Source organism: Danio rerio, chromosome 9, assembly GCF_049306965.1.
Source record: "Danio rerio strain Tuebingen ecotype United States chromosome 9, GRCz12tu, whole genome shotgun sequence".
In the NCBI taxonomy this organism is placed as follows: domain Eukaryota; kingdom Metazoa; phylum Chordata; class Actinopteri; order Cypriniformes; family Danionidae; genus Danio; species Danio rerio.
The window spans coordinates 50,455,581-50,478,604 of NC_133184.1; the positions used below are offsets into that span (position 1 = coordinate 50,455,581).

The 23,024-nt window shown below is 38.8% G+C and overlaps 1 protein-coding gene across 8 annotated transcripts in view; it reads left to right on the forward strand.

Moving 5' to 3' along the window:
* lrp2a (low density lipoprotein receptor-related protein 2a) overlaps window positions 1-23,024 on the forward strand; it is a 273,263-nt gene that overhangs the window by 197,950 nt on the left and 52,289 nt on the right. For all 8 annotated transcript variants that reach the window (NM_001194987.2, XM_068223457.2, XM_068223459.2 and 5 more), the window contains 4 exon segments: window positions 5,411-5,588; window positions 9,333-9,529; window positions 12,498-12,743; window positions 20,872-21,000. In NM_001194987.2, the coding sequence (NP_001181916.2) occupies window positions 5,411-5,588; window positions 9,333-9,529; window positions 12,498-12,743; window positions 20,872-21,000 (750 nt within the window).

Here is a 23,024-nt window from a genome sequence, read left to right on the forward strand (position 1 = left end):
GTCCAGGACACAAGATCCTCAGTACTGCTGTTAAAGTCTTGTGAAATTAATATAAAAACATTTTAGATGTTAGTTTCAGTCTGTTTGTTTGAATGATAGCTATTAGCTAGTGTGCTCCAGAACAGATCTAATCTTGACTAATCAAATGCTCTCTAGTGCCTGAAATGCCCCGCCCCCTTTAAGACATCCACATCCACTTTGACTGGCAGAGCTGTGATAAAAATGAAACGCTATTGGCTGATTTTTGAAGGAGGAGGAGCTACTCTATGTCTCTCCCTCTCTTCATGTTTCGGTTGAGATTAAGTCAAACATCAAATTAAAAATTGCACATTTCAAAGCATTTCACCTTTAAACAGCCACAGACAAAACCATACTGTACAATACCATACTGTACAACACCATACTATACCATACTGTACAATACCTGACTATACCATACTGTACAATACCATACCATACTATACCATACTGTACAATACCTGACTATACCATACTGTACAATACCATACTATACCATACTGTACAATACCATACTATACCATACTGTACAACACCATACTATACCATACTGTACAATACCATACCATACTGTACAATACCATACTATACCATACTGTACAATACCATACTATACCATACTGTACAACACCATACTATACCATACTGTACAATACCATACCATACTGTACAATACCATACTATACCATACTGTACAATACCATACTATACCATAATGTACAAAACCATACTATACCATACTGTACAATACCATACTATACCATACTGTACAATACCATACAATACCATACTGTACAATACCATACTATACCATACTGTACAATACTATACCATACCATACCATACCATACCATACTGTACAATACCATACCATACTATACCATACCGTACCATACCATACCATACCATACCATACCATACTGTACAATACCATACCATACCATACTGTACAATACCATACCATACTATACCATACTGTACAATACCATACTATACCATACTGTACAATACCATACTATACCATACTGTACAATACTATACCATACTATACCATACCGTACCATACCATACCATACTGTACAATACCATACCATACTATACCATACCGTACCATACCATACCATACCATACCATACTGTACAATACCATACCATACTATACCATACTGTACAATACCATACCATACTATACCATACCATACCATACCATACTGTACAATACGATACTATACTATACCATACCGTACTAATACTGTACCATACCATACTATACCAGACTATACCGTACCGTACCTTGCCATATCATACCACACCATACCATATCATACTATACCACACTGTACCGTACCATACCATACCATACCATATCATACTATACCATACCATACCATACCAAACCATACCATACCATACCATACCAAACCATACCATACTGTACAATACCAAACCATACTATACGATACCATATACCATACCGTACCATAACATACTATACCGTACCTTACCATACTATACTATACTATACTACACTATACTATACTATAATATACTATACTATACCATACCGTACTATACTATACTATACCGTACCAAACCGTACCTTACCATACCATACGCTACTGTACCGTACCGTACTGTACCATACCATACCATACCATACTGTACAATACCAAACCATACTATACTATACGATACCATATACCATACCGTACTATACCATACTATACCGTACCTTACCATACTATACTATACTATACTATACCGTACCATACTATACTATACTATACTATACTATACTATATTATATTATACTATACTATACTATACCATACTCTAACAAATAAAATGTAAAATAATTGAATGAAATATGTATTTACAGTCAAGTATAAAATTATTCATACCCCTGGCAAATTATTACTTTAAGTTACTCTTATTCAACCAGCAAGTTTTTTTTTTGTTTTTTTTTTTTGCCCTGAACTGACATTGGGTTCTCCCAAAAGATAATAAGTAAAGTTTACTCATAAACTAATTTCGAGAGGATCGCGTGCTTATGATTGCTTGCAGCCGGCCCCTACATTATTCAATTTATGATTCACCAATCAGATGATTCCTAAGCCACTATAAATACCCTCAGTTCCATATGACAGCCATCTTCGTTTTGAAGAATCCCCCCTTACACCACTACCTCTCCTACTTTCCTAGATGGGTGGCACTGTTGCCTCACAGCAAGAATGTCACTGGTTCTAGTCCTTACCAAGCCAGCCGACGTTTCTGTGCGGATTTTACACATTCTCCCCGTGCTCACGTGGGTTTCCCCCGGGTTCCCTGGTTTCCTTCCACTGCCAAAAAACATGCAACTTAAGTTAACTGACTAATCCAAATCGCCACCATAGACATGCTCATAGTAAGCAGTTATCTCTTTATCTCTTAAGAGCTATCTGTTCTTTAGCTACTACAGCAGGGGAGTTCTCGAACTCAGGTAAAAACCCCCTGGCTGATGTGGCTAAGGCAGGGATGTCAAACCTAATTCCTGGAGGGCCGCAGCCCTGCACAGTTTAGTTCCAGCCCTGCTCCAACACACTTACCTGTTTCAAACAACCCTGAAGGACTCAATTAGTTTGATCAGGTGTGTTTAATTAGGGTTGGAACTGAACTGTGCAGGGCTGCGGCCCTCCAGGAATTGAGTTTGACATCCCTGGGTAAGGTGAACCCCTTTGAGAAGGAAACATACTGATGCTGGGAGACAGACAATAGTGCCCACTTGGCTTAGTCTGTTTATATATAATATATATATATATATCATGATTAGCTAATGCGGGACCAGCTGTGCTAAATGACTAAATGTAAATGTAAATCATAAGCATGTGATCCTCTCAGAATTAGTTTATAAATCAATTTCACTTGAACAAAAAGTTGAAGTCAGAATTTCCCAGGGGTATAAATCATTTTGGGCTTGACTGTATACACATGCTAATATGTAATTTGCCACATTTGTGATGTGCTGAAAAGTTTGAAAATACCTAGAAAGTGCTTAAACAATGCTTAAATTTGATGCAAAAAGGTGTAAGATCCCTGAAAACTTATTTATTTTTATAATAAAACTTTTTAAAAAAATGAAAATTATTATTTTTAAAATATTTTTAATAAAAAAACATATTATTATTATTGTTATTATTAGTATAATAATAATAATAATAATAATAATAATAATAATTATTATTATTATTATTATTATTATTATTATTATTATTTTATTTATGTATTATTATTATTTTTTATAATAATAATAATAATAATAATAATAATAATAATAATAATTATTATTATTATTATTATTATTATTATTATTATTATTATTATTATTATTATTATCATTATTATTATTAAACTGAGGACAAATAAAAACATCATGGATGGCAATGTGGTGAGTAAATGATCAGGACATTTTTATTCTGTAAGTGAACTAATCCTTTAAGGGTCTCTGCCAATATTTACACAGGCCGACACAATGCCGCCAGTCTGTGCTCTGCAGGAAAGACTAAACTCTTTATCATGGCTGTAATGGCCTGGACAGCACGTTTATACTCTTTATCTGCTTTAGAAAGACGAGCTACGGGTACATGATGTGGAGCCACATCCTGAGTCTGTGTAAGAGGATACAGGCCAGAGGATTCAGAGTTTACTTTGGGCAATACATCAATTCTGTACCACATTGCCTTGTCATAATAAAAGAAAAAATACTATGCTTATCATAGCATTTACAGTATATACTGCTGCTCTCTGATGATTTAAAGTGTTTCTTTTGTACTCACTTTTAGGTAGCTTTGGATAAAAGTGTCTGCTAAATGAGTAAATGTTCATGTAAATGTAATAGAGATATCCTGAATTGTATTCAATGTCTTCAATTAAATAATTATTCAGTTTTAACTTACTTAGCATTATTCACTAATGTAAATACATTTTAATAGTATCAAACTAGACATTTTCAAAAACTAAATATCATAAGTTATTTATATACAGTTGTAATAGGATATTTAATTAATTATTATTTGCATTATAATAATTATATATTATAATGCAAATAATAATATCGTTAAGTCGTTTTCAAGAAACGACTAAAAACTCCACTATTTAGTCTCCACTTCACTTCCTAACCTGCAATTTCCTCTCTGGATATACCACTAACTGTACTCAAAAAAAAAACCCCAAAAAAAAATTACTAATGCTTTTCTTCTTAGACTTTACAGACCTGAAACTTGCCTATAGCACTTATTCATTGTTGCTCTTATAGTTGTGTAATTTGCTTCCTTGTCCTCATTTGTAAGTCGCTTTGGATAAAAGCGTCTGCTAAATGACTAAATGTAAATGTAAATGCATTTGTGTATTTATTTTAGTGGTTATTATAATATATAATAATAGAATTATGATTATTATTATGTTATTTCTTCACTTAGCACACTTAATGAATGATTTGTGAATGAATGATTTTTACTTTTTACTTATGACTATTTTGCACCAATGATTTGGTTAATAGAAAAAAAGAAATTTGTATTTGCATTATAAATATATAATTTTAATTTTAGTTTGATTGCAATTGACATTGAATTTACTTTTGTATGAATAATAGAGAATACTTGTAAGAACTCTAAGATTCTAAAAAAATATATAGTTGAAGGTAGAATTATTAGACCCCTGAATTATTAGCCCCCTGTTTATTTTTTCCCCGATTTTTGTTTATATATATTTATTTGTTTATAGATATTTATATATATATATATATATATATATATATATATATATATATATATATATATATATATGATTCCTCTATGCAATTCCATGCAAACGTCAAAGTTACCATGAAAAAAAAGAGTTTTCACCAAAATAGAGAAACTGTTTCTGCAATTTTTGTGTAAGCAAGAATTTTTACAGTGCTTTAAAAATGCTCAAAAATGTGTCTGTCAGTGTTTTCAAACTTTTTTATTTGATTTACCAAAGTCACACAAGTAGTAATTTCACAGCTGTCATATCCATAAACCAAAAGTGTCATACCATAACTTAATTAAAAATGACATGTTTTCTTTTAGTTTTCAGTTTAGTTTGAAAACAATGTAAAACATTTCTAAGAAACAAAAGTCAAATTTAGTAAGTTTCTTGATTTCAATTGGGTGTGCAGGCTTTTTTATTTCTAAAATATAATTTAACTATTAAAATTAATTACTAAAAAAAAAACTGAATTCCAGAAAAAATAAACAATTTGAAGGAAATAAACCATTAAACTAACAATAAAAGTAAACAATTTAATAGGGCGCTATCAAAACCTGGTGAGCTGCTAAAAAGTCTATTGTTGTTTTTCAAACAATGACAATTAAAGTCTTGTATTTCCCCTGCAGTGACGAACCCTTGTGCACTTAATAATGGAGGCTGTTCTCACCTGTGTCTCCTGCGGGCTGGAGGTCAGGGGTACACCTGCGAGTGTCCGGATCACTTCCTGACGGTGCAGATCGCCGGTGTTGCTCGCTGTTTACCCATGTGCTCAAGCACACAGTACAGATGCGCAGACAATGAACGGTCAGTGCCTCTGTCTGTCATTCACCCATTTTATATACAGTTGGAGAATTGAGTCAGAATTATTAGTCCTCCTGTATATTTCTTTTACCAATTTTTATTTAACAGAAATATTTTTTTCAACACATTTTTAAACATAATAGTTTTATTAAAGAGTTTCTAATAGCTGATTTCTTTAATCTTTGCCATGATGACAGAACATATTTGACTAGATACTTTTTTAAGATGCCAGTATTCAGCTTAAGGTGACATTTAAAGGCTTTGGGCTCTATTTTGACGGTCCATGCGCAGACCGCAAAACGCAGGGTGCAAACGCTTTCAGGGCGTGTCAGGACGCGTTTTTGCTAATTTAAGGACAGGAAATCTGCCTTGCACCAAGGCGCATGGGCTAAAAGGGTTGAGTTTATTTTCTTAATGAGTTATAGGTGTGTTTTGAGAATAAACCAATTAGAGTCTCATCTCCCATTCCCTTTAAGACCCAGCTGCGTCGCGCCAAGAGCGCATTCGCTATTTACAGGACGCAAAGTAAGTCTAAGTGGAAAAAATGAGCATTTCACAAGCAAACAGTTAACAGTTGACAGTTTTTTAACAGAAAACTGTTAAACAGAGCATCTACTGCGTGAGAATGAGAGATAATGGATCACTTTCACTTTTAATTAATTTTGAATTAATTTTGTGTGTTAAGCGCAAAGATTTGTTTCAAAACTATTTCTAAATTCAGTTCTAATTTCTAGCAAATGAATAAATGAACAATAATAACAAAGTGTGGTCAAAATACTGAGTTATTTCCAAATACACCTGCCATGCCCCATATGGTCTAAAACCTGACAGGTGGGCAAATCTAAGCTTGTTTTTAATAAAACTATAAAAAAATATAAATATGGATATAATAAATAATACTGCTAATAATAATAACATTATACAAAAGCAAATTGTTATGAATGAACTGAAAAAGCCTCCCGAGATGAAGAAGACATAAAAGCAGTGATTTTTCATATTTATGTCGGCTAGAAAATAATATGTTTTGTAATATTTTAATCCTTTATATTTATATTCTATATCTATTCTTATTATATCCTATATATATCCTTAATATTTAAATGTTTTCATATGTAAAGATATTTGCCTGTTGCTCTCTTGTGCGTATTAAGCAGTGTGTAAGCGAGGCGCAACTCTGCGCCGGAGTTTAGACCGGGTTAGTTTTGGTCTAATGAAAAATCTATTATAGTTTCTTAAAATAGCAACGCACCAGCGCTCCGCCTCAGAACGCCTTCCTTTTTAGACCAGAACACCTATGGGCGCACAAATGAGCACTAATGCATTTGCTATTTAAACAGCGCAGCACAACGCCTCAAAACGACTCTTGCGCCAAGCTGAAACTACCAAAAGACTATTGCGCCGCGCCTTGCGCCACACTGCGCCGGGTGTATGATAGGGTTCTTAATGAGGTTAATTAGGCAAGTCAGGGTAATAGACCCTTTTCACAATGACATCACTTCACTTTCCCCTATTGGTATTTTTAGTTCATGTTTACATTTGAGTGAATAGGAGACTTCTGTAGAAAAAATTTATACATGTAAAGTGTCCAAATGTTTCTCTTTCAATATTAAACTGCTTTCTGAGTTTGAAAATGATTTTTTTAGGTTATTAAAAGTAGGAATAAGCTATTGTTGATCAAGGAACATATATGTTTGCAACCTTTTCATTTATCATTTCCTCAATGATGGATTTATTGTTATTTTGATGCTGCTACGAATATAAATTTAGATTATCTGTTTGTAACGGAGGCCAGCTAGTGAAGTGCTATGTAGGTAAACCTCACTCCTCTGACCTCTAAATGTGCTCTAGCAACAGACACTAGATGCCATGGTCTTTAGCCTCCTTGTTAGAGCAACCGACTCCCATACAAAGAATCGCCGGTTCGATCCCAGCTCAGAGCGGGTTGGGTGCTGCAGGACCGGTGGGTTACATGTTATATGTGAATGTTACAGCATGAGTAAAATTCTTTATTTAACCTTTCATATTACCCGTTAAGTATGTCTATAAATGTATATAAATGCAATGAGCTTCATCTCTTTTTATTTATTGATCCATTAATGTTTTGTTCAGTCTCTCCATGTAAATGAATCAAGACGGTGTCCCGCCACCACCTACTGAGTGGATTTAATTTTATATTAGTACTACCTTTTAATTAATAATGTTACATATCAATTCATAAAATAATAATACAGAGTTAAAATGCTGTCGTCGTCTTGTTATTTTTGCAATTGTAATTTTTTATAATGATTGTGTTGTGATTAGTAAGAGTCACATACAACATTGTTATTCTATTTAATTTAATTTGAATATTAAATAGACATAAATGTTTTATATTCATGAATAAAATACCTATATAGAAATAATGTCAGAGAATACCGAGTTAACTGAGCAGTACACTCTCAGAAATAAAGGTACAGGAGCTGTCACTGGGGCGGTAGCTTTTGAAAAGATACATATTTGTTCCCAAAGAGTCCACAGTGGTACCTCAAAGGTGCATATTAGTGCCCAAATGTACCTAAAAAGTACATTTGAGGTGCCATTATGGACTCTTCAAGTACAAATATGTACCTTTTGAAGAGGTACTGCCCCAGTGACAGCTCCTGTTCCTTTATTTCTGAGAGTGTAGAATGGGAACAATATGAATGTGAATCAGCTGCCCACTGTAAACAACCACAGTAAAACACCCAGTTTTATTTATTACTCATTTTTCGGGACATACACACACACAAAATTCATTCATTTTCTTGTCAGCTTAGTCCCTTTATTAATCCGGGGTCGCCACAGCGGAATGAACCGCCAACTTATCCAGCAAGTTTTTACGCTGCAGATGCCCTTCCAGCCGCAATCCATCTCTGGAAAACATCCACACACACATTCACACACACACTCATACACTACAGACAATTTAGCCTACCCAATTCACCTGTACAGCATGTCTTTGGACTGTGGGAGAAACCGGAGCACCCGGAGGAAACCCACGCGAAGGCAGGGAGAAAATGCAAACTCCACACAGAAACGCCAACTGAGCCGAGGCTCGAACCAGCGACCTTCTTGTTGTGAGGCGACAACACTACCTACTGTAACACTGCTTCGCCACACACAAAATTACTTAAAAAAAAACTGTTCAGCACCCATGTAAACATCTGAAATCTTGATTTTACAAATACTGACAAACTTTGTCTGCAATAAAGACAGCAGCACATTGCAATAGATGGTTGCAATAGATGGTTCAAGCTGAAATCTGGATGATCTGTACATTTGTTTAAATGTCAGACGTCTCGCCTTGAATGCAGAGACAAGAAAAAACAGCCATAGTCACAGACTGACCGAATCTGTAGTAAATATACAGCTGACTGTGTGAGTTCTCTATGGGGAGTTCTGTGTAGGCACGGACACCGCGTGACGTCATGTGAAAAGGATCTATTAGGAAAATCATTGTATAACGATGTTTTTTTCTGTAAACAATCAGAAAAAAATATATATTGCTTCGAAATAAAACAAATAAGACTTTCTCCAGAAGAAAAAATATTATCAGACATACTGTGAAAATTGTCTTGCTCTGTTAAACATCATTTGGGAAATATTTGAGTTAAAAAAATTATAATTCGTGAAAAAATATTCACAAGATGGCGAATAACTCTGACTTCAACTGTATGTCTGAATCCTTGAGTAATGGAGCATCCTAACATTATTTCTCACTCCATGCAGTTGTATCCCGATCTGGTGGAAGTGTGACGGTCAGCGGGACTGTAGAGACGGGTCAGATGAACCCTCCACGTGTCCCGTCCGGCACTGCAGGCTCGGTCAGTTCCAGTGTAATGATGGAAACTGCACCAGTCCACACTTCCTCTGCAACTCCAATCAGGACTGTCCCGACGGCTCCGATGAGGACACTGTGCTCTGTGGTACGGAACAATATAATGATATATAATTTTCCACAAATTGATGTGATTTATCGTCTTTAAAGTGAACAATCAGTGAATCGTTTCTTAATTAATCGTTAATATGTATAATCCAACATATTTACACTCAAAACACAAGCATCCCCATCCATAGTAATGAAAGGCTAGTGGATTTTGTAAAAAAAAAAAAAATCATTTTAAATGAACCATTATACAGGCTCCCACGGATTTTAGTTTTTTTGGTAACACTTTAGAATAAATATACATTATAACTAGTCAATAGATCATTAACAAACTGTTAGTTAATGGGTTATAAATGGCTTGTAAACTGCATTTTAATGATTTATAACTATACCTAATAAATTAGTAATAGATCATGAACAAGCTGTTAGTAAATTACTCACTAAAGACTTGTTAAGTATTAGTTAGGGTTAAGGTTATAACCCATTAACTAACAGTTAATTAATGGTCTATTAACTGGTTATAATGGATAGTTATAAATAATTAACAAACTATTAACTATTATTTAACAAGTCATTTATAACCCATTAACTAACAGTTTATTAATGTACTATTAACTAGTTATAACTGATAGCTATTCTAAAGTGTTAGCGTTTTTTTATGTTTGTGGCCTAAAGTGACATTTTGTGATATGTGTGCTTTGCTGTGAAAATACACATAAGTTAATTTCTGATCTAACTTCGAGAGGATCACATGCTTATGATTGATCACAGCTGGTCCCTCATTAGCCTATTATGATTTACCAGTTCCTTCAGTTATCTTTGCCTTGAAGAATCCCCCCTTCCACCCTTATTTCTCCTCCTTTCCCTTAACAGGGTGGCACGGCGGCCCAGTGGTTAGCACTGTTGCCTCACATCAAGAATGTCACTAGTTCAAATTCTCACCAGACTAGTTGACATTTCTATGCAGAGTTCACATGTTTTCCCCTTGCTTGCTTAGGTTTCCCCCGTATTCTCTGGTTTCCTCCCACAGTACAAAGACTTGAATTATAGATGAATTGACCAATCCAAATTGTCACTATAGTTGAGCTCTTATCCAGCAGTATATCTCTACATAGCAATCGCTAATTTGTCATTAGCCCTAAATAACAGGGGGAGTTCTCGAGTCTTACCTGAGCTCAAACTCCCCTCTCTCCCGGATCAGCATGTCAAACGCGCTTTATTATCAATCGTCAGCTAAGTTTGAACTCTTCAAATATTTTACCTGGAGGAACAGATTGTTATTCATTGTAAATTTATTGAGATTTTTTTTATTTAATATTTATTTACATTTTATTTTAAACAGTTCATATTTTACAGCATTTTTATTTTCATTTTATTTTAGTTTTCAGTAAGTGTTTTTTTTTCAAAATATTTTAATACTGTATACTTTTTAATTGTCTTTATTTCATTTACATTTGTACAACATAAGCTCATTCTGAAATTGTAGCCCTATATACATTTCTGGTGATCGGGGTGGTATGATGCCGTTCCTTTTTCACGCTTTCCAGCTGACCGCTTACCTTCGTATGGACGGCTTTTCAGCTGTCAACAGTTTATCCAGTAGCCTGTCATGTACGTCGGCAGACTTAACACGCAGAGAGGAGCTGACCACGATGACCGGGAAAGAACGGTTCCAGAAAGCAGATAAGACAAAAATAAAAGCCAAAAAATAAAATAAACAAGTAAATAACAGGGTGAGAATGTGGTAAAATCGGAAAACGTGGTAAAAATCAGGCAGCTTTTCTTTGTCTGGATTGCTTTTGAAAACTGTTGGTTGGGTTTAGGGAAGTAGGTGGGTGCTGGTTAATCGGTGCTTTTGAAAACACTATTGAATGGTTTTAGGAAAGGAGGAGGGTGGGCTAATCAATCAGTCGGTCGGTTAGTCATTCAGTTGACAATGGTCTCTGGTGAATGGCACTTGCAAGAAAAGTTTGAGATCTGAAAAACATACATAGCGACCTCTGGTGGATTTCGTGAAAACTGCAAAAAACGTAGCTTTTTGCCACTCTCCAGAAATGTATATAGCAGTATGTTTTTAGAATGAGCCTGGGTTGCATTTGTAAGTATTATATTACATTTAGTTGCCAAATCAATATTCTTAAAAAATTTTAAATACTTTTTAAAATATTTTTTTACTTTTTAAGTTTTATTTATTTTATTTTTTTATTTCTATTTTTTATTTTATTTTTTATTTTATTTATGATTTTATCATTTTTTAACAGAACGACCCATTTCCCAACAAATTAACCCTTTACAGATGAGGGAATAAAAAAAAATTAAAATACAAAATTAATAAATAAAGAGTACTGCCATTATTAATAATTTTTAGGGGATACATTTCTACATCAAATTACATTGGTGATAGGTTAATTAGCCACTAAATGTACATATCTAAATATCTTGTAATACTTTTCCACCTCTTCAGAAAAATATCGGCTTTATTTTATTCGTTCATGAATTCATTCATTTATTTTCATTTCGGCTTAATCCCCTTATTAATCTGTGGTCGCCACAGCGAAATGAACCGCCAACTTATCCAGCATATGTTTTACGCAGCGGATGCCCTTCCAGCTGCAACCCATCACTGAGAAACATCCATACACTCTCATTCACACACATACACTACGGACAATTTAGCTTACCCAATTCACCTAGAGCGCATGTTTTTTTACTGTGGCGGAAATTCGGAGGAAACCCACACAAACACGGAGAAAACATGTGAACTCCTCACAGTAACACCATCTGACCCAGCTGAGGCTCAAACCAGAGACCTTCTTTCTTTGAGGTGATCGTGCTACCCACTGCGCCACTGTGCAGCTGGCTATATTTCATTTTTTAACAAAATTTTTTCCTTACAAGCTGCTAATTTCAGCTTATTTTTTGTTTTAATTGTAGTTAAGGATGACAACACTGAGCTGTCTATTTCTCAGCAGTGATGTAGTGTTTATGAGTTTTTCTTGTCCTGTCAGCCACTCATCAGTGTGAGTCTCATCAGTGGCAATGTGCCAACAAGCGCTGCATCTCTGAGGCCTGGCAGTGTGATGGAGAGAACGACTGCGGCGACGGCTCCGATGAAGATCCCGCTCACTGCTCCAGCCGCACCTGCAGACCGGGACAGTTCAAGTGCAGGAACGGACGCTGCATCCCCAATACCTGGAAGTGTGACGTGGATGACGACTGTGGAGACAACTCTGACGAACCCATCGAAGAGTGCAGTGAGTTCACCACTCCTCACTAATCACTAACTCAGGCTCATTGGGAATACAGTTGAAGTCATTTTTTTTAGACTTTTGATGTAGACTTTTTTTAGAACCAAATTTTATTTATTTATTTATTTTTTTTTTGAACTGCTGGAAGAGTGTTGCTTTAATGAAAGTTCATACCACATGCTGAATAGAAGACAAAAAAACTCTGCATTTCCAGCCTGGTATCATGAGGAAACATAAGTCTTTTACATTTTGTCAGTTTAGTGGCTAATTTGTTTGAATTCATATGAGTTCAGTTGCCAAAAATGTACGATTTTATATATTTATTTATTTTTATTTTTATTTTTTTAGAATATGCAAAAATCATACAAATACAAGAAAACATCAACAGATAACTAATACAAAGCAACAAAACAAAAACAACAAAAACATCAACAATATAGTCATGTACTGGTATGTGCGTGAGTGTGTGTATGCATGTAAAGGTAACTTGGTGGACAGGTCAGAGTACATACATTAGGAACAATAACAGTCAATAAATGAAGCAAGTGTCACAGATATAGATAAAACATATAGAAAGAAACCAGTCAGAGGTAGGGAGTAACAACAAGGCTTATTAATGTATGATAGTAAATATGAGAGTAAAAAGAGAGAAAGGACAACAGTAATAACTGACAACAATAATAATAAATCACAAGTGCTACACCAACTACTACTACAGAAAGTTACTTATATTACAACTACTAATGCTTCTACTACAGCCACAACCACGACTACTACTACTACAATGTCTACTAATACTGATACTACTACAACGACTACTACTACTGATACTACTATAGCGTTTGCTACAATTAATACAACAATGTCTACTGCAACTACTACTACTACTACTACTACTACTACTACTATTACCACTACTATTACTACTACAATCACTTCTACTACATCTACATCAACAACATCTACTACTGATATTACTACACCAACAACGACTACTACTACTACTACTGTAACCACCACACCATTAATACTTCTGCTACTACTATACCAATGACATCTACTACTACATGACCTACAACTTCTATAATCTCCGTAACAATTACTCAATAACAATCGATACTGTTTTTCAGAACCAAATGATGTTTAACACAACAAGGAAATTTTTACAGTATGTTTGATAATATGTTTTCTTCTGGATAAAGTCTTATTTGTTTTATTTCAGCTAGAATAAAAACAGTTTTTAATTTTTTAAAAACATTTTTAGGTCAATATTATTAACCCCCTTAAGCAATTTTTTGTGGATTGTTGTTTTTGTGGATTTTTGTGAATTATCTACAGAACAAACCATCATTATACAATGATTTGTCTAATTATCTTAACTTGCCTAATTAACCTAGTTTAGCTTTTAGAGGTCACTTTGAGCTGAATTATTAAAGTTATAAGAAATGAGTTATTAAAACTATTATGTTTAGAAATGTGTTGAAAAAGATCTTCTTTCCATTAAACAGAAATTGTGGAAAAAATATACAGGGGGCGAATAATTCAAGAGGGCTAATGATTCTGACTGTATGTTTTTGTGAACCATGCAATATGTTGCTCCAACAATGTTTAATTGCAGCTTGTGTTCAGAAATCTACTAGAGGCCACATTTTTGAGAATATAAATCTAACCTGTACTCCATGTTACCATGTTCTGCATTTTTTATCACCTTGCAATCGACTCATCCGCACCCTTCCCTAAAGCCATCCAATGGTGTATTCATAAACAAACCTAAAGAGAAATGCACATTGAAGCCATGTGCTTTTACCATGATTTCACATTGTTTTTAAAAAATTTTTATCTGGTTTTTGGACTCAAACCCAGTCCATTCAATGTCCCAAGTATAACTTCGTACAAGGTGAGCTACCGAGCAAACTGACCGTGCTAGAAAAGCCATCCTTAGGGGCAGATCACACCGAACATGCTTTATGCTTTAAGAGAAGCATTTCTCTTAAAGCATAAAGCATTAAACCATTTTGAATGGTTTACTAATGACTGTGAGCGTTTTGCGCGCTGCTTATGCGGCCTGTGTGCCTCGCGATTTTGCCCTTGCACGCCGTGCGCACTCAGTTAAATAAAAGTCAACTGTGAGCAGATAAAGCGCAGTACATCAGTCGCATCTGTTTTATTCTCCAATCATATAAAAGTAGAGGCAGGGTTTCCATTGAGATGCAAGCAGTGTTTATGTTGTCAAGACAACAAGTGAGACTTTTGAAGATGGAGGAGAGACTTAAGGGCGTCACACACCGGATGCGCCGTTCAGCTCCGCGACACAGCACGCACATGACAGTTGAAATTATCGCACACCAGATATGCACATTCGCATGATATTTAAAATGAAACTAATCAGATGGCGCTCTGTTGCGCAGCAGAAATATGAACAGTGTCCTGAGTCGTGGCTGGGCGCCACGGACAGCCGCCGACTTGCAACGCCAGAAACCTAATGTTTAGAATTCTTAAGTGCATGGCATTCTGATGTGCGACCTGCTTTATGGTTGCTGTTCTAAGTTATCCAGAGCTGTAGGACTTCACAAATCTTGAATACCACAATATTATTTGATATTAAAGTTAAATTAATATCAACAGCAAGACTCTCGCACAAACCCAGCTGATTCATTCATTGCCTTGCGAATTAAATTACAGACATTTAATTTTGTTTTTGGAGTATTTATCCTGTATCAATAATATGTCCCTGTAAATGTTTGAGATTGTAAACAAAAGTTATTGGCATCATTTTACCCAGAAACGGCATGCAAATGTATACCAAGACACATATTGGCAGTTTCCCAATAAAGTAGCCCTGGGCACATATTCCCAATGTGTCACGGTTGCAGGTTTGTGCGCTCTTCCGGAATGTCTGTGTGATCATGTGGGTTTGTTTTGCTTTTGTGGCCCACGTGTGTTGTTTTGGTCACGTGGCCTTACGTCACTCCGCTGGATTGATTTTTCGCCAGCTGAATTACATCATCGTGACTATTTAAGTGCTACGTGTTTAATGTTCATTGTCAGTTCGTTACGTGTGCTCATGTGTGTCTCTCTGTCTGTGCTCAGGACCGTGAGGAGCTTCTGCTAGAGCCTGATTTCCTGTTCGATTCCTGTCCTGTTCCCCTAGCCTTAGCACCTCACTCTTTTGTTACATCCTGCCTTTTTTGAGTTTGACTGTGTTTAATAAATTACTTTGTTCACTCGCTATTGGATCCACCCGAACATTTATTTTGAGCGTGACAAAACGAACTGACCTTTACCATGGATCCAGCGAGTACTTCTCAGATATCGGAGTTCCTTACTGCTAGCAACGCCAGGATCGATCGCCAGGACGAGGCTTTAGCCACGACTGCACAGGCTATCCAGGCCTTGGTTGGTCAGGTGTCGTTACTCACTACGCAGGTCCAACAGCTGATTTCCGGAACAACACAAGGGGAGCCTGCACCAGCTCCGGAGGTGATACCTGCGCCGGTGACTGCCAGTGCTAACTTGGGCGTTGGTCGCTCAGTTGAGCCTCGCCTTCCTCCGCCGACCTGCTATGCTGGGGAGCCTCACTTATGCCGGTCCTTCTTAGCCAAATGCTCCCTGTACTTCTCCCTGCAGCCATCTTTGTTTTCCTCAGAGCAGGCCAAGGTGGCGTTCGTCATCACTCTCCTTTCAGGAAGGGCGGCTCAATGGGGAACCACAGCATGGGAGAAGAAATTACCCTGTTGTTCTTCGTTCGACCTGTTCTCAAAGGAACTAAAAAAGGTCTTTGATCGGGCCGCCTCTGGGAGAGAGGCCGCTCGAGTCCTCGCTGAGCTCCGCCAGGGGAATCGGAGCGTGGCGGACTATTCCATTGAGTTCCGCACGTTGGCTGCTGAATCCGGCTGGAACGCGGAGGCTCAATGGGACATGTTCCTTCATGGCCTTTCGGATCGTCTTCAGGACGAGATCTACTCCCTAGATCTTCCCAAGACCCTCGACGAGCTAGTGGATTTGGCCATCCGGGTGGACTCCAGACTGCTTCGCCGTGAGAGTCGCATGCGGCAAAACAGGTTTCCGGATCCTGTCCCTGACTCGCCGGTCTCGCCGATGGCACCGGAAGTTGGGAGCGTTGACCCGGAACCCATGCAGTTGGGCAGATCCCGCTTGTCCGTAGAGGAGAAGCGCCGGCGAAGAACGGAGGGACTCTGTCTCTACTGCGGTGGGGCGGGGCATCGGGTGGCTTCCTGTCCCGTAAAAGTCAACACCCATCAGTAGGTAAGAGGTTACTGATGGGTGAAATTAATTTGGACAAATCCTCTACGTCTGCCACTATACTGCCCGTCTCCTTATCATGGGGTTCCGGAACTCAAGACACACAGGCGCTCGTCGATTCCGGGGCGGAGGGAAACTTCATTGACTCTGGTTTCGCTTTCAGTTTTAAACTTCCGGTTATTGCACTGTCACAACCCATTGCAGTACGCGCACTCAGCGGACTTTCCCTTCCCACTATCACTCACTCCACCAAACCCATAAAGCTGATCACGTCTGGAAATCATGTTGAACACATTTCATTTTTTTTAACAGACTGTTCTAACACACCAGTGGTTTTAGGTCATCCTTGGTTAATTCTTCATAAGCCTCACATTAACTGGGGTCTTAATGCCATACTTTCGTGGAGTGAGAACTGTCATCAGTCTTGTCTTTCGTCTGCTCGTTCTGCTGTTTCTTGTTCTGTGTTTCAGGAGGAGCGCATGGACCTGTCAAACGTGCCCAGTGAGTACCTCGACCTGAAGAGAGTGTTCAGTAAGTCTCGAGCTGCTTCACTGCCTCCTCACCGTCCCTATGACTGTGCAATAGATTTATTGCCAGGTACGTCTCCGCCTAAAGGCAAGTTATACTCTCTTTCTATTCCTGAGAGGGAGGCCATGGAGAAATATATTTCTGATTCTCTAGCGGCCAAGATCATACGGCCCTCTTCTTCACCGGCGGGGGCGGGGTTCTTTTTCGTGAAAAAGAAGGATGGGTCCCTTAGACCCTGCATTGACTATCGAGGGCTGAACAGCATCACGGTGAAGAATACATATCCTTTGCCGCTGATGTCTTCAGCGTTCGAGCGTCTGCAGGGGGCTTCGTTTTTCACGAAATTAGATCTCCGCAACGCATATCATTTGGTTCGCATGAAGCAGGGTCATGAGTGGAAAACCGCGTTTTTGACCCCCAGGGGGCATTTTGAATATTGTGTTCTTCCTTTTGGGCTTTCTAATGCTCCTGCGGTTTTCCAAGCACTCGTAAATGACGTGTTGCGAGATATGATAGATCAGTTTATTTATGTCTACCTGGATGACATTCTGATTTTTTCTCGTTCTCTCCAGGAACATGTGCAGCACGTCAGGCGAGTGCTTCAGCGGCTGCTAGAGAATGGGCTTTTTGTCAAGGCGGAGAAATGCGTGTTCCATGCACAGTCTGTTCCCTTTCTAGGACACATTGTGTCAGTCGAGGGGGTGCGCATGGATCCAGAGAAAGTTCAGGCTGTGGTGAATTGGCCAATCCCCGAGTCTCGTAAGGCCCTGCAGAGATTTCTGGGCTTCGCTAATTTTTACCGGCGTTTTATTCGCAATTTCAGCCAGCTCGCCGCCCCTCTGACGTCCTTAACCTCCTCCAAAACTCCCTTCAGGTGGTCGATCGCAGCACAGGCTGCATTCTCCAATCTGAAGAGCCGCTTTGTTTCAGCTCCTATTTTAGTGACACCTGATCCCTCCCGGCAGTTTGTGGTGGAGGTTGACGCGTCAGAGGTGGGGGTGGGCGCTATCCTGTCCCAGCGCGCCGCCTCGGATGACAGAATTCATCCGTGCGCGTTTTTCTCTCACCGATTATCTCCCGCAGAACGTAATTACGACATTGGTAATAGGGAGTTGTTGGCTGTCAAACTCGCTTTGGAGGAGTGGCGTCATTGGTTGGAGGGTTCGGGGGTTCCCTTTATCGTTTGGACCGATCATAAGAACCTTGAATACATCAGGTCCGCCAAACGACTCAGCTCCAGGCAGGCTCGGTGGGCATTATTTTTCGGTCGTTTCGATTTTACCATCTCTTATCGGCCGGGTTCCAAAAACATCAAACCCGACGCGTTATCCCGTCTTTTTGATTTTTCCGAGCGCAATACGTCTCTTGAGCCCATCGTTCCCCAGAGGATTTGTATTTCTGCTGTGACATGGGAGATCGAGAGCAGGGTCCGCACAGCCCTGGATGGGGTAACGCCCCCGGCCGGATGCCCACCCAGTTGTTTGTTTGTGCCGGAGGAGATTCGGTCTGACGTCATTCGGTGGGGACATTCCTCCAAAGTGGCTTGTCATCCGGGGGTGAGTCGTACATTATTTTTGGTTAAACAGCGATTCTGGTGGCCAGCTATGGCACGGGACATACGCGAGTTTGTTTTGGCCTGTTCTGTTTGTGCTGTTTCTAAGACTTCTAATCGCCCTCCCGCTGGACTCCTTCAGCCGCTGTCAGTGCCTTCGAGACCCTGGTCGCACATTTCGCTAGATTTCGTCACCGGGCTCCCGCCGTCTGGTGGCAATACGGTTGTTTTGACCGTTGTGGACCGGTTCTCGAAGGCAGCTCATTTTATTCCTCTGCCCAAATTACCCTCAGCCAGAGAGACAGCGGATGCTGTCATTAATCACGTCTTTCGCATTCATGGCCTCCCGACGGACGTGGTTTCTGACAGGGGGCCCCAGTTTGTCTCTAAATTTTGGAGAGAATTTTGTCATTTATTGGGAGCGACTGTAAGTCTTTCTTCTGGGTTTCATCCTCAGAGTAACGGACAAACTGAGAGGGCAAACCAAGATCTCGAGCGAATGTTACGTTGTTTGGTTTCCCAGAATCCCTCCTCTTGGAGTCAGCAGCTCCCATGGGTGGAGTACGCACACAATTCATTACCAGTGTCGGCTACGGGCCTTTCTCCGTTTCAGTGTAGTTTAGGTTACCAGCCACCAGCTTTTCCCAGTCTGGAATCCGAAGTCGCGGTCCCCTCCGCCCACGCCTTTGTCCAGAGGTGCCGACGCACTTGGAACAGGGCCAGGCAGACCCTCCTCCAAGTGGGTGCGCGCACTAAGGCTAAAGCCGATCGCCACCGGTCGAAGCCTCCCGTTTACGTCGTCGGTCAAAAAGTGTGGCTTTCAACTAAGAATATTCCCTTGCGTTCCGTATGTAATAAACTTGCACCCAAATTTATTGGCCCATTCACTGTCATCAAGATCATTAGTCCGGTGGCAGTCCGCCTCAAACTTCCTCCAGCGTACAGGAGAATTCATCCCGTGTTCCATGTTTCCAAATTAAAGCCCGTTTTTCATACGGCGATTAATCCGCCCACTCCGGTTCCCCCCCCGCCGCGTCTCGTAGATGGGGAGACCGTTTATTCGGTTAAGCGCATTCTGGACTCAAGACGGAGGGGGCGAGGATTTCAGTACTTGGTGGACTGGGAAGGTTATGGTGCGGAGGAGAGGAGTTGGGTCCCTGCAAAGGACATATTGGATCACTCTCTTATCGATGATTACAATCGCCAGGTAAGCGCTTCTGGGAGCACCAGGAGGTGCTCTTGAGAGAGGGGTAATGTCACGGTTGCAGGTTTGTGCGCTCTTCCGGAATGTCTGTGTGATCATGTGGGTTTGTTTTGCTTTTGTGGCCCACGTGTGTTGTTTTGGTCACGTGGCCTTACGTCACTCCGCTGGATTGATTTTTCGCCAGCTGAATTACATCATCGTGACTATTTAAGTGCTACGTGTTTAATGTTCATTGTCAGTTCGTTACGTGTGCTCATGTGTGTCTCTCTGTCTGTGCTCAGGACCGTGAGGAGCTTCTGCTAGAGCCTGATTTCCTGTTCGATTCCTGTCCTGTTCCCCTAGCCTTAGCACCTCACTCTTTTGTTACATCCTGCCTTTTTTGAGTTTGACTGTGTTTAATAAATTACTTTGTTCACTCGCTATTGGATCCACCCGAACATTTATTTTGAGCGTGACACAATGAGTCTGTGTTGCTAATCACTCTCAGTTAGTGAAAGAAGACATAGGTTTGCAGTATGAAGTTGTACTGTATGTTGATTTCAGGGTGACTTTAAGTGTAATGCAGTATTTTTCTCTGTTGTTTGCAGTGGGTCCGGCGTACAGATGTGACAATCACACAGAGTTTGACTGCAGGACGAACTACCGCTGTGTTCCTCTCTGGGCCGTGTGTAATGGACACAACGACTGCAGAGACAACAGTGATGAACAGAACTGCGGTGAGCAATGTTGGGGAGGTTTACTTAAAAAAAAAAAGTTAGAGTAAAAAAGTAAAAGTAATAGTTACTTTTTTACTGGAGTTACTTTTGATGGAAAGTAATGCGTTACATTCCTCTTGAGTTACTTTTGCAACACTGGTCGTGAGACTTCACACATTGCCCTTATTCCCAACAACCAGTGCATATGAAAATGAAGATATTCATGAATAAAACATATATGGGTCATTCTTCAACTATGGGCACTTTTAGCCTTGTGAAGTTTTTGTCTAGTTTTAAGATTTTGAAGAAGAAACATTTTTTTTCCATCTTGAATTGAATAAATGTCAATTCCACCACATCTCAATATACAGCTAATTTCAAAATGAAATAAATTATGGCAGTCAAACATTGTCTAAGATCATGTTTGTATCTAGTTTAACCAATTTTTCCACATTATATATAATAATTATACATTTGTCAATGAATTAAATTAATTGTATGCTGAATTGTACACCTGTCACACTCTAAGATTGTATATTAATTTGGTTAAGAGCTTATTAGAAAATAGATAAATTGAGTTTGTATATTAAACTTATTAAACTTGAACTTATACATTGTGAATACACTTTGAATGTGTGATGAGAACGTTTTAAATATTTTTTAAATGTGTGTGGTGATGGACAGGGCTTAACAATAACTTTTTTGATCACCAGCCACTGTGGCTAGTAGATTTCTAACATTACTAGCCACTCGCCATTTTCACTAGCCACAATTTTATTGTTGGGAAAATATATTTTATATACATAAATATGACTTTGACAAGCTAAAATTATTTGATTTAGAGTTTGCGTTATCTCTTCATGCCTCCTCACTCATTTCACTTTTTGTGTGTCGTGTATGAGCTTGCTCAATAATCCTGAGCAAATGGGTCAGGCTTTCATATATTACAATTAGTTTTCATAATTTTCAGAGCCCAAAATGGAAGGATTTACCCAATTTATCTCTGACCACACCATAAATAAACAGTTAATTATTTCTTAGTCACAAATTTTAAATGTATGAAAACATGCAAAATATAGCTGAATACTATACTTTTTATTAACAAAACATATGCACAGTCGTATGTCCTGGCTAAAGGTCCCAGATCACCAGTTAACTTCACATAAATAGAGAGTTATTCTCCCATTAAAGCAATGTTATTGTAAAAAATTATAATTAAACAATATTAATGCAAAAGAAAGCAGGTAAAAAACATACTGTGTAATAATGAAAGGATGATCACACACGCATGGTTAATGATTGACCCATAAAAGATTTTTTCAAAGAATGGTTAAACCGAAAGCAACTGGCGCTGCTTACAATAAGTTAACTCTGGAACTTTTGAAAGCAGCAAGACAGTATGTGCGTGTTCCTCCCTTTTTGTTCAGTCTATTTGAAAGAGAATCGATCACATCAGTTGTGTTTCTAGAAAAAGTTGCTTCACAAAAGGAAACGGGAGCACGCGTTATAAACAGTCGCGCATCACCTCAGCTGTTTGCGCGAGTGATTATCCTTTCATTCGGTATTCACCTGCTTTGCTCGTGCGAAGTTGCGAATGCAATTATTTTTGTCCGTCGTGTTGCTTCTCGATTACCTGTGCATGCATATTGGACCATCCTTATTGTCGAACCCTGCTTTTAAGAATTATTATCTGGGAAAATTATTTTCAACCAGCCTAAGTGGCTAGTGGGAGTGTCTGTCTCACCCACCACCGCCGAAATCTACCCGCATTTGGCGGGTTGGCGGGTGTTAATGTAAAGCCCTGGGGCCTCATGTACGAAGACTTGCGTGGAAATCATACTAAAACATTGCGTACGCAAAAAATTCAGATGTATGAAACACTGCGTACGCCGAATCTCACGCATATTCTTTTGTACATCCGAATGAACGTTAAACTGAGCGCAACATGCACGAGCACAAAACCCCTCCCTGCCTCCTCCCCCGTATGAATATGCTAATGACTCTACTTTGGCAAAACCCAACGAAAAAGCAATGGCAAAAGCAAA